Source organism: Neoarius graeffei, chromosome 22, assembly GCF_027579695.1.
Source record: "Neoarius graeffei isolate fNeoGra1 chromosome 22, fNeoGra1.pri, whole genome shotgun sequence".
Taxonomy (NCBI): domain Eukaryota; kingdom Metazoa; phylum Chordata; class Actinopteri; order Siluriformes; family Ariidae; genus Neoarius; species Neoarius graeffei.
This window is the reverse complement of record NC_083590.1, coordinates 51,516,009-51,528,721: the sequence shown is the minus strand read 5'-3', so window position 1 is coordinate 51,528,721 and position 12,713 is coordinate 51,516,009. Positions and strand designations below refer to the sequence as shown.

The 12,713-nt window shown below is 40.6% G+C and overlaps 2 protein-coding genes across 4 annotated transcripts in view; both read right to left on the bottom strand.

The window, feature by feature from the left end:
* The window catches only part of LOC132870456 (uncharacterized), a 33,591-nt gene extending 27,246 nt beyond the window's left edge, over window positions 1–6,345 (bottom strand). For 2 of the 3 annotated variants that reach the window (XM_060904098.1, XM_060904099.1), the window contains exon 1: window positions 2,259–6,345. In XM_060904098.1, coding sequence (XP_060760081.1) covers window positions 4,220–6,229 — 2,010 coding nt within the window. In that variant the 5' untranslated portion in view covers window positions 6,230–6,345 and the 3' untranslated portion in view covers window positions 2,259–4,219. Of the gene's footprint in view, window positions 1–2,080; window positions 2,157–2,258 lie in introns of those variants that run through there. The other variant, XM_060904097.1, reaches the window with a different exon arrangement.
* Window positions 6,346–7,853: 1,508 nt separating this feature from the next.
* On the bottom strand, window positions 7,854–10,193 carry LOC132870455 (uncharacterized). The gene is made up of 2 exons (XM_060904096.1): window positions 10,076–10,193; window positions 7,854–9,976 (listed from the first exon to the last, which is right to left on the bottom strand). Exon 2 carries the CDS (start codon window positions 9,348–9,350, stop codon window positions 7,908–7,910), a length of 1,443 nt encoding a protein of 480 aa, XP_060760079.1. The 5' UTR covers window positions 9,351–9,976; window positions 10,076–10,193; the 3' UTR covers window positions 7,854–7,907.
* Window positions 10,194–12,713: the final 2,520 nt, after the last annotated feature.

Below are 12,713 nucleotides of genomic sequence, written 5' to 3'. Positions count from 1 at the left end.
AACGATCAGTTAGATAAGACCTGAGCCAGGAGAGGGCCATTCCCTTAACTCCCACAACATTTTCTAGTCTATCCAGAAGAATGGAATGATCAATGGTATCAAATGCTGCACTAAGGTCAAGCAACACAAGTAGCGAGACACAGCCCTGATCAGATGCCAACAGTAGGTCGTTTACTACTTTAACCAGTGCTGTCTCTGTGCTATGATGAGGTCTAAATCCTGACTGATACATTTCATGGATGTTATTCCTATGTAAATATGAGCATAACTGCTGTGCCACAGCTTTTTCAAGGATCTTGGAGATAAAGGGGAGGTTTGATATTGGCCGATAATTGGACAGCTGACAGGGATCAAGGTCAGATTTTTAAATCAGGGGTTTGATAACTGCTAGTTTAAAGGATTTGGGTACATAGCCAATCATAAGAGAAGAATTTATTATTTTTAGAAGCAGTTCAATTACTCCAGGCATTATCTGTTTGAATAGATGTGTCGGTAGGGGATCTAGTACGCAAGTTGAGGCTTTTGATGTAGAGATTAATGAAAGTAATTCAGTTTATTTTATTTATTTATTTATTTATTTATTTATTTATTCTTTTATTTCAGTTTATTGAGAAATGATCCAATATTACATATCTGTGAGTGGCAAAAGTTTTATCTAAGTATGTGAACCTCCAGGATTAGCAGTTAATTTGAAGGTGAAATTAGTCAGGTGTTTCCAATCAATGGGATGACAGTCAGATGTGAGTAGACACCCTGTTTTATTTAAAGAACAGGGATCTATCAAAGTCTGATCTTTACAACACATGTTTGTGGAAGTGTATCATGGCACAAACAAAGGAGATTTCTGAGGACCTCAGAAAAAGCATTGTTGATGCTTATCAGGTTGAAAAAGGTTACAAAACCATCTCTAGAGTTTGGACTCCACTAATCCACAGTCAGCCAGATTGTGTACAAATGGAGGAAATTCAAGACCATTGTTACCCTCCCCAGGAGTGGTCAACCAACAAAGATCACTCCAAGAGCAAGGCATGTAATAGTCAGCAAGGTCACAAAGGACCCCAGGGTAACTAAGCAACTGAAGGCCTCTCTCACACTGGCTAATGTTCATAAGTCCACCATCAGGAGAACACTGAACAGCAGTGGTGTACATGGCAGGGTTGCAAGTAGAAAGACACTGCTCTCCAAAAAGAACATTGCTGCTTGTCTGCAGTTTGCTAAAGATCACATGGACTAGCCAGAAGACTATTGGAAAAATGCTTTGTGGCTGGATGAGACCAAAATAGAACATTTTGGTTTAAATGAGAAGTGTTATGTTTGGAGAAAGGAAAACACTACATTCCAGCATAAGAACCTTATCCCATCTGTGAAACATGGTGGTGGTAGTATGATGGTTTGGGCCTGTTTTGCTGCATCTGGGCCAGGGTGGCTTGCCAGCATTGATGGAACAATGAATTCTGAATTATACCAGTGAGTTCTAAAGGAAAATGTCCTGACATCTGTCCATGAACTGAATCTCAAGAGAAGGTGGGTCATGCAGCAAGACAATGACCCTAAGCACACAAGTCATTCTATTAAAGAATGGTTAAAGAAGAATAAAGTTAATGTTTTGGAATGGCCAAGTCAAAGTCCTGACCTTAATCCAATCAAAATGTTGTGGAAGGACCTGAAGCGAGCAGTTCATGTGAGGAAACCCACCAACATCCCAGACTTGAAGCTGTTCTGTACAGAGGAATGGGCTAAAATTCCTCCAAGCTCGTGTGCAGGACTGATCAACAGTTTCCGGAAACATTTAGTTGCAGTTATTGCTGCACAAGGGGGTCACACCAGATACTGAAAGCAAAGGTTCACATACTTTTGCCACTCAGATATGTAATATTGGCTCATTTTCCTCAATAAAAATGACCAAGTATAATATCTCATCTCATTATCTCTAGCCGCTTTATCCTGTTCTACAGGGTAGCAGGCAAGCTGGAGCCTATCCCAGCTGACTACAGGCGAAAGGCGGGGTACACCCTGGACAAGTCGCCAGGTCATCATAGGGCTGACACATAGACACAGACAACCATTATCCCTCCCCTCCAGGAAACACGCGACACAAGTTCTTCAGTTACTGATGGATTTATTTTCTTCCTTTAATTTCATTATCCACCGTCGAACTGTTTAAAATAGTAACACATACAGTCACTAGACAATTCTAACACCCAACAAACACCAGAAGGCATAATACAAAAAAAAAAAAAAAACACACACACACATACCTCGCTGGCTGCATATCACTCAGAGGGAAATGAGTAAGACTTTCAGGCATACAACAAGATAAAACAAACTTTAGACTACGCGGCATACCGGCATAGCCGCTAGTCAGCTACTGGCTTTGTCCACTTCAGAGTAAGTGTGCAACAATAAAAAGGGTCCGTGTAAAACCCAACCCATGCAACGTCACATCCCATTCACATCAAATACAAATAACATGACAGCCAGTACATATTTCATCACAAATATAAAATACAAATATCAAATATGAAATAAATCAAAAGAAAAAATAACACACAACCCCAGATATATAAGCAGCTAAACTCCCACCAAATCATTTAATGATTTAACTTAAACCTACATTAGTACCTTGGTCACATCTCAACTGTCGCACGTTCCCACGTATTGCAATGAATGCAAGGAGTGCATTAATAAAGGCATCTGAAGTTAGATCATCCAGCATTTCAATAAGTACAGCTCTAGAACACATACATGTGAAAAGAAGGCCATATTTCTTCAGCTCCTTCCTTAATTCCTTCACATAAAATAGAACAAAACAGTCTAGACCAGAATAAGTGAATGGAGCTGTTGTTTCCATTCTTTCAATATTGAGGTATTTCACCCACGTGACCAAGTCACGTGACGCAGCCATTTTGGACGGCATGCTTAAGTCCTTCAGTGCAAGGCGGTATGAGATGGTGGAGACCTTTGCACATTTTAACAAGAAAGTAAGCTGTGATTCGTGTTAAATTGGATCTGTCTTTTATCACAAACACTGTACCCAGCCTTGGTATGGAGCCCTGTTTATTTATTTCTGTGTCCCGTTTCTTTCTAGCCTCTGTTATTGCGTTTTATGTCTGATGTCTGCTACATGCAACCCTAGACAAATTAACACTGCCTTGTTTCACTGCTCAGATGGGTTAACAAACACTGACCCATTTACTTTTTGCTATATATTTTATCAAAATTGCGTTAACTGATAAAATAACCTGAAATGAAATGATCACTGCAAAGTCTGGAGTACTCTGTTGGCTCCCAATCCTGTCTCTTCACAGCTGCAATCCATTTGGCCCTCTTGTCTGGGTCCGTAGGAAACCGGTAGTGATGTGTCGGTCGCGAACGATCCGGTTCAAAGAGCCGGCTCTTTGAAGTGAACGACGAGAGCCGGCTCTTCGGTGGGAGCCAAGTTGGGGAGCCGAATTAGTTTTTTGTCCTTAGGTGCCTCAGAGAGAGACTTTCACAAAAAAAGTTGCTGTCCGATTGCGTCTTTGCTGTCTATTACCATTCAAAGGAAAAAGAGTAGCATGGTGTACGCCTACTTTTTTTGGTTGGGGGGGTTGATGTCATTCACAGCTGCGAAAATACGAAAATTGGTGTAATGCTTAAAGCTGTGGAGCGCAGGGGAGAGGAGTCTGTGAGGCACCTGAGGAGGGGAAAATCAGCTGTGTATTTTATATTGGTAATATAACACAGTTTTGCATTGTTTGTGCGAAAATAATTTATTAATTGGTAAGTAAGTTTTATTTCTATAGCTAGAACATTGTTACACTGCTATACTTTACAAAGCTTTACAATGGCTACAAAAACTAAAAAATAAAATGGAAAACATCCTATTGATAAAATATAAATAATAAGGTAATTAATTAACTAGTTAATTGCAGCAATTAAATAAAAAATAAAATCTCAGGAGCCGTTTGGGAGCCGAAAGAGCCGGCTCCTTATAGTAAGAAGAGCCAAAAGAGCTGGCTCCCGAAAAAGAGCCGAAATTCCCATCACTAGAAACCGGTAAAAGGAGCGTCCTGCATGCTGTCCCTGTCTGTTGTGGCAGCCCACAGCACAACAAGCAAACACCATGGTTATTTATAGAGTGCTTACTGACAAATTAATCTATTCTAGGTGTCTGTAACATTTTTTTTTCAAGCTGGTGCTCCCTCTCTGTCTGCAGCATTAGTATGTAGCTTGACGTTCAAAATGGCGGACACCGGGGTGTCACGTGACCCTGTGACATCAGGTGAAATACCTCAATTGGCAAATCTGCCATTTTTGGTTTCTGTGTACAGCTTCTATACTTTCTACAGGTTGTACACTTGAAAATATGAGCTGCAACTGCACTGCTGCATCCTATGACCCAGACACCATTGGCACGCAATTCATTTACAGTTATTCCTCTCCCTTGATGATGTATCTTTTCATGGTAGTACTTGATAAACAGGGAGGACACATGGCTTGCCTTTGGGATGATGGCAGGGTGCTTAACATGAAGGTGAAGAGTAGATCTTATCAATTGTCCACCAACTCTAAGGACTCCATGTTCATCTATGAATGGGCTCAATCGGTGCAGCTTATTGGCTTGGTCTTTAGATCTTACTTCGCCGGCCCTTTGTATACTTTCCATTTCAGAACTGAATACATCGTGTTGAACCAATTTAATTATAAATAACTCTGCTTCTTGTCTTTCTTCAATGCTTATGGCATAACTATAGTTGGACTTACGGCTACTAAAATGCTTCACGTAATGCTTAAGACATGCAACGGCCTTAACGGCCCTCTTCCAATCAGAGAACTTTGTCAGTCGATCCAACAATGTCCTTTCTTCCCTTGCCTTGGTGCTGAACACCTGGACAGCTTTAAGTTCTGGATCACTTCCACTGACTTCTCCCACCTTATCATCTCCGACATCATCTGGAGCAATTGTTTCTTTAATCTTGGTCCTAAACACATAATGGACCTCACCTTTGAGCTGACCCAACACCGTATGCTGAGGAATGACCTGCTTTACAATAATGTGATGACTTACACCAAATACATCACTATACTGTTCACCTGGGTCACCATAGCTCACAATGCTCCAGCCCAAGTCAGTCCTCTGTGCAAATGGTTCATTTTCCTTCCCACAGATATCCTCTCTGGGCATTAGAGCCTGTGGGCAATTGTATCCTATCAGCAAGCCGATTTCACATTGATTTTGTGGAGCAATATGCTCTACAAGATGCTCTAGATGTGGCCATGCCTTTGCAATTTCAGGAGTAGGAATGTGTGACCTATTAGCAGGGATAAATTCACAAGTATACACTGTTGGCACTGTAATTTTCTTGATGGAATTCAGCCCTCTTATTTGTAAGTCCTTAAGCCTTTGACATGACACAATTGTTTCCCTTGAGGACATGGTTGATGGCTTCAGCTTTATAGGCTCTCTGGTCATATCCAAGGCATCTGCCACATGATGCAGAATAAAAGAGGAATCACTCTGTGAATCCAACAGGGCATAAACGAGAATTTCCTTCCCCCAGTTATTTGACACAATAACTGGGACTATTGCTGACGTTTGCGAGCTGCTACCATTCTCTAAAATCCTATTGGAAGTAGTTTCTGCTGTGATGGTTTGTGATGCAGAACCTTCTTGACAGCCTGCTTGCATCTGTTTGGATTCCTGATCTAAGCGGTCTTCATGTAAGCAAGAGGGATGACGTCTGGAACAGTAATCACAAATCAACCGCCTCTTACAACTTCTCGACTGATGGCCTGGGTTCAAACAGCCAAAACACAAATGCTCATGTTGAACAAATTTGACTCTTTCAGTAACAGGTTGCTCAAGAAATTTGTGACACTTCTGGAGGCTATGTGCTGTTTCCTTACAAAATATGCAAGTAACCCAATTGTCATTTATATTTGTACTAAAGCTTTTGGCATCAAAAGTCTGAGTTCTAGAGGCAACAGAACCTTGACTCTTTGTTTTAGACTTCTCTGGTTCACTTGCCCATAAAGCGTGGTAAGAAGTTACTGGATTACATGCAATACTAGCCTCCATGGACAGGAATGTTACAAAATAGCTGAAATTTGGAAATCTTCCATATTCTAGTTGATAAAGTGTAGCCTTTCTGTTCCATCTCTGACACAAATACTCAGGCAACTTGAGAACAAGCTTTTGGTTCTCTACTGGATCATCGAGAGTATGCAAATTAATGTTTTGGGACATGGCACATTCACAACTATGCAGGAAGTCTACATATTTTCGTAATGCAGTACCATCTCTAGCATCTATACAAGGCCATGCATATACAGTGGTGCTTGAAAGTTTGTGATCCCCTTAGAATTTTCTATATTTCTGCATAAATATGACCTAAAACATCATCAGATTTTCACACAAGTCCTAAAAGTAGATAAAGAGAACCTAGTTAAACAAATGAAACAAAAATATTATACTTGGTCATTTATTTATTGAGGAAAATGATCCAATATTACATATCTGTGAGTGGCAAAAGTATGTGAACCTTTGCTTTCAGTATCTCGTGTGACCCCTTTGTGCAGCAATAACTGCAACTAAACATTTGCGGTAACTGTTGATCAGTCCTGCACACTAGCTTGGAGGAATTTTAGCCCATTCCTCCGTACAGAACAGCTTCAACTCTGGGATGTTGGTGGGTTTCCTCACATGAACTGCTCGCTTCAGGTCCTTCCACAACATTTCAATTGGATTAAGGTCAGGACTTTGACTTGGCCATTCCAAAACATTAACTTTATTCTTCTTTAACCGTTCTTTGGTAGAACGACTTGTGTGCTTCAGGTCGTTGTCTTGCTGCATGACCCACCTTCGCTTGAGATTCAGTTTATGGACAGATGTCCTGACATTTTCCTTTAGAATTCGCTGGTATAATTCAGAATTCATTGTTTCATCAGTGATGGCAAGCCATCCTGGCCCAGATGCAGCAAAACAGGCCCAAACCATGATATTACCACCACCATGTTTCACAGATGGGATAAGGTTCTTATGCTGGAATGCAGTGTTTTCCTTTCTCCAAACATAATGCTTCTCATTTAAACCAAAAAGTTCTATTTTGGTCTCATCCATCCACAAAACATTTTTCCAATAGCCTTCTGGCTTGTCCACGTGATCTTTAGCAAACTGCAGACGAGCAGCAATGTTCTTTTTGGAGAGCAGTGGCTTTCTCCTTGCAACGCTGCCATGCACACCATTGTTGTTCAGTGTTCTCCTGATGGTGGACTCATGAACATTAACATTAGCCAATGTGAGAGAGGCCTTCAGTTGCTTAGAAGTTACCCTGGAGTCCTTTGTGACCTCGCTGACTATTACACGCCTTGCTCTTGGAGTGATCTTTGTTGGTCAATAACTCCTGGGTAGGGTAACAATGGTCTTGAATTTCCTCCATTTGTACACAATCTGTCTGACTGTGGATTGGTGGAGTCCAAACTCTTTAGAGATGGTTTTGGTTACAAAACCATCTCTAAAGAGTTTGGACTCCACCAATCCAGCCTTTTCCAGCCTGATGAGCATCAACAATGCTTTTTCTGAGGTCCTCAGAAATCTCCTTTATGCGTGCCATGATACACTTCCACAAATGTGTGTTGTGAAGATCAGACTTTGATAGATCCCTGTTCTTTAAATAAAACAGGGTGCCCACTCACACCTGATGGTCATCCCATTGATTGAAAACAACTGACTCAAATTTCACCTTCAAATTAACTGCTAATCCTAGAGGTTCACATACTTTTGCCACTCATAGATATGTAATATTGGATCATTTTCCTCAATAAATAAATGACCAAGTATAATTTTTTGTCTCATTTGTTTAACTGGGTTCTCTTTATCTACTTTTAGGACTTGTGTGAAAATCTGATGATGTTTTAGGTCATATTTATGCAGAAATATAGAAAATTCTAAAGGGTTCACAAAATTTCAAGCACCACTGTAATTTGTCTCGAAAGGCCTTGGCAATAGCAAAAGGCTGACCGTATTTTTCATCAAGCAGATTCCATGCTGAACTATTAGAATCCTTTGACTTGAGCAAGAAATAGCCTTCTAGGGCTTTCTTTGCTGTACCCCCAACATATTTCTCAAGGAAGAAAATCTTCTCTTCATCTGGAATATTTTTTCTCTCGATTAGAGTTTGAAAAGATAACTTCCAGTGATTAAATTTTAGGGGATCTCCATAAAAAATAGTTGGTTCTGGAACCGGTAGCCTATTTGCAGATATAGCCTCAGCCAATACCTTGACAAGATCTTGTATATCACTAGAAATGCCTCCTCTTGATGACACATTTAGTTGGACATCCTGCCCACAATCTGCTTGTTTAGCTGCTTGCACACTCATGGGAATATCAGGCCTCTGATCCATAGCCATATTGACTTCATCATACACTTGCAGCTTTGCTATAACAGCATTCAATTGCTTCAGTCTTTCCAAACGGTCCAACTCCCTCTGTAAATTTTCAACAGACTGTCTCCTGGTGGCATTTTCCTCTTGTTGCTTTTTCAATAGAGCAACCTCTTCATTTTGCCTTTTAATTTTTCGTTCAACTTCCTCTCGCTCTTCCTGGAGCCGCCGTGCCAATGCTGCCGCTTCTTGGTCTGCAATGATCTGCTTATCTTTGGCTTGAAGCACTTCCAATTCCTCTCGCCTAAGTTCTTGTTCATTCATGATCTTCAGCACAGCCCTTGTAGCTGCATACTCTGCTATGGCTTCTTGTCTTTTTGCTAGTGACTCATTGGAGCAAATTGAATTAGCCCCACAGCCTTTGATAACAGAAAGAGAGATACTGGAGACTGAGGAGGAAAACACAGAGCCAGCTTCAGGCCAAAGCAATTCATCGTCAGCTCCCTGTATCCGAGACTTAGCATTCTGTATTATGACATTAGTAATTGAGGTACTCTTATCCAATTTACAACGCATGTCATGAGTTGGAGTGTCAACTGTCCTATAGGCATCATACATCCCATTGAGTTCAGCCAATTCCTTTTCAATGCGAATTATATGTTCTTGAAGAATATCGCTTGGATGATGTTGCTCCACAGACCTTTTTGCCACTTTAGCTATTACTTTCCAACATTCATAAACATTATTAAAATGTAGCAGCAATAACTTTAACTTGTCCATATATAGATCTTTACCCTTCTCCATTAATTTGCGTGATCTAACACTTCTACGAGGTTCATTTTGATGTCTCAACACACTTAAATCATTAGTCTGTTGTTGCTCAAAATCATGCTCAGCTATTTTTTCTAAATGCTGTAGCTCTGGCAATTTTTTAAACTCAGGTAGGTCTTCATCACCTTTATCACTTTTACCACATTGAGACATGATGAATACTATTAGCTCAGGTTAAAGCAAATAATTACCAAGCAAATGAATGAGCATCAAATAATTAGTAAAAATAAATAAATAAATAACGCCCAACACAAGATAATAAGGCTCAAAAAATGAGCTGATCACAACCTAAACACAGCTTAAGTTAAATACTAAACCCAATAAAAATAAAAATACAAACAAACTCCTTAATTCAACAATATAATGACTTAAATTCAATTGCATTTATCCGATTCCCATTAAGATGCATTTCTTAATGTCCATGAACCCACGTTAAATGTTCATTAATTGATTAAAAGTCTTAGCCAAAACAATCAAAAAAGGAAGAAATAACTCTTTTTGGTGCTTATCTGTTTGATGCCACTCCTTCAACTAAAAGATGTAGCACTAGTACTAGCTTCCTTCGGATAAGCTCATGTCAGTCGCAAAAACGACTTCACTCACAAGCGACCACGAACAAACAAACGACTCCGTCTTGCAAAAGTAACTTCAGTCCATTGTCCGATGTTAATTTCAGCTTCGAGTTCGACTATCACTCCCCTCCAGGAAACACGCGACACAAGTTCTTCAGTTACTGATGGATTTATTTTCTTCCTTTAATTTCATTATCCACCGTCGAACTGTTTAAAATAGTAACAACACATACAGTCACTAGACAATTCTAACACCCAACAAACACCAGAAGGCATAATACAAAAAAAAAAACCACACACACATACCTCGCTGGCTGCATATCACTCAGAGGGAAATGAGTAAGACTTTCAGGCATACAACAAGATAAAACAAACTTTAGACTACGCGGCATACCGGCATAGCCGCTAGTCAGCTACTGGCTTCGTCCACTTCAGAGTAAGTGTGCAACAATAAAAAGGGTCCGTGTAAAACCCAACCCATGCAACGTCACATCCCATTAACATCAAATACAAATAACATGACAGCCAGTACATATTTCATCACAAATATAAAATACAAATATCAAATATGAAATAAATCAAAAGAAAAAATAACAACACACAACCCCAGATATATAAGCAGCTAAAACCATTCACACCTACGGTCAATTTAGAGTCACCAGTTAACCTAACCTGCATGTCTTTGGATTGTGGGGGGAACCGGAGCACCCGGAGGAAACCCACGTGGACACGGGGAGAACATGCAAACTCCGCACAGAAAGGCCCTCACCGGCCACGGGGCTCGAACTCGGACCTTCTTGCTGTGAGGCGACAGCGCTAACCACTACACCACCGTGCTGCCCCAAGTATAATATTTTTGTCTCATTTGTTTAACTGGGTTCTCTTTATCTACTTTTAGGACTTGTGTGAAAATCTGATGTTTTAGGTCATATTTATGCAGAAATATAGAAAATTCTAAAGGGTTCACAAACTTTCAAGCACCACTGTAATTCCTGTTTTTACTGTGGACAGTCTGGACATTTCATCTCCCACTACCCAGTAAAAGGCTCTGCCCACCAGTAGATGCGGGGATATGGGTGTCTCTACACATTGCTGCCATGTCAATGTTGACCATTGCAAAAAGGCCACTCCCATCTGGACTACAACAACACTACAGTGAAAATCACTTTCTTTGATTTCTCAAGCTCATTTAACACCATGCAACCTCTCCTGCTGAGAGAGTAGATGAGAAGAATGTAGGTGAATAGAGCCATGATCTCCTGGGTCACAGACTACCTATCAGACAGACCACAGTTTGTGCAGTTGGGAACCTGTATGTTGGAAAACCTGCTAAGCAGTACTGGAGCAGCACAGGGAACATTGCTCTCCCCCTTCTTCTTCACTCTGTATACTACACACTTTCAGTACAGGTTTTGACCTATCTCGGTTATCTTCAGAAATTTTCTAATGTTGGTCAGGTGCATCACGGAATGACAGTAAGTGGAGTACAGGGATCTGGTCAACAATTTCCAAGTGTTGTCGTAAGAACCATGTGCTCCTCAATTTGGCCAAGACCAAGGGGAGATGGTGGTGGACTGCAGTGGGATGAGGACTACAACCAGCCCCATTACCATCATGGCTCAGAACATAGAGTTGGTTCACACCTATTTGTCCATTTCAACAAGAGCAGCTTGTTAATACAGATGGGAGTCAGGTGTACCACATTAGCTCATCCCTATACAGAACCCTTCTGCTCCAGACTCCCAACTAAGTCCTTACCTACCGTGACCATCTGCATTCCTAGCCTGTGAACCACTGTGGCCTTAAAAGGTTGCAACAGCAGATACCAAAAATGCACTGCATGGGAGCATGGTACAAACAGTGGTTGAAGGAGTCCCCAAAAATAGTACTAGTATTAGTACTAAATGGCTAGTGAGTACCTCCTTCTCAGTGGTGTAGTATTTAGACTTAAAAGTTTTTTGGCTGATGTACAGGACCAGTTGGTCCTTCCCTTCTACCACCTTGGACACAATTGCCCCCAGCCCTCTGTCTAATACATTTGGTCTGCAAATCAAAAGAGAGAAAAGTGAGGGGAGTGAACTAGAGGGCCCCCTCAGAGAGCCTCTTTAACACTCAAAAAAGACACTTTTGTATTAGAGGAACTTTTTCATAGTTCTTAGAACTGTTGTTGGAAATACCTGCCTTTTTGTGTGTCCAAACTGCAGGAACTGAGGATGCTCATAGTTCTTAGAATACTATTTTGAGTGACTTTTTTTTTAATCTCCTACATCATGAAAGATACTTTCCCAGCAAAGGGGAGCTATGAGTGATATAAGTGTATGGTGACTGGTCCAGATGTATATAACAGTCAAAGTTTGGACACACCTACTCATTCATACATTTTTCTGTATTTTGACTATCTTCTACATTGTAGAACAATACTAAAAGCATCAAAACTATGAAATAACATATGGAACAAACAAAATACCACTGAAATAGATGGTGTGTCCTAACCTTTGACTGGTATGTTGATTTGGTCAAACACATGCCAAAGCAGCACCGGCAACTTCTAGTTATGACTGGAAATTCATCTCAGCTCAGGTCCTCAAAAAGACATGAAAGGGCCAGCTCAACCCATGAGCTTGTGGTCAGCCCCCTCAAGCAGGATCAAGGTAGTGTTCCATTTTCTGATGAGAGCGTGTCCAGAGGCATGAATCCAACGTGTCACACTAAATCACCAGCCATCTTCCTGCCATTAATGTTTTTTTCTCCAGTGTAAGCATGCTTGGTTTCAACCCATGTGAATTCATTATCATTCTATCCCATTCCTTAAGTCCTATCCTAGCATTGAGTGTTGGACTATCCTAACAGTTTTAGTTTATTTAATTAATTACATCTAATGCACCACTGGGTTTCTGCCCATGTAATGCCTCAAATGGGGAAAAATCCCATGGACAGGGCTTTC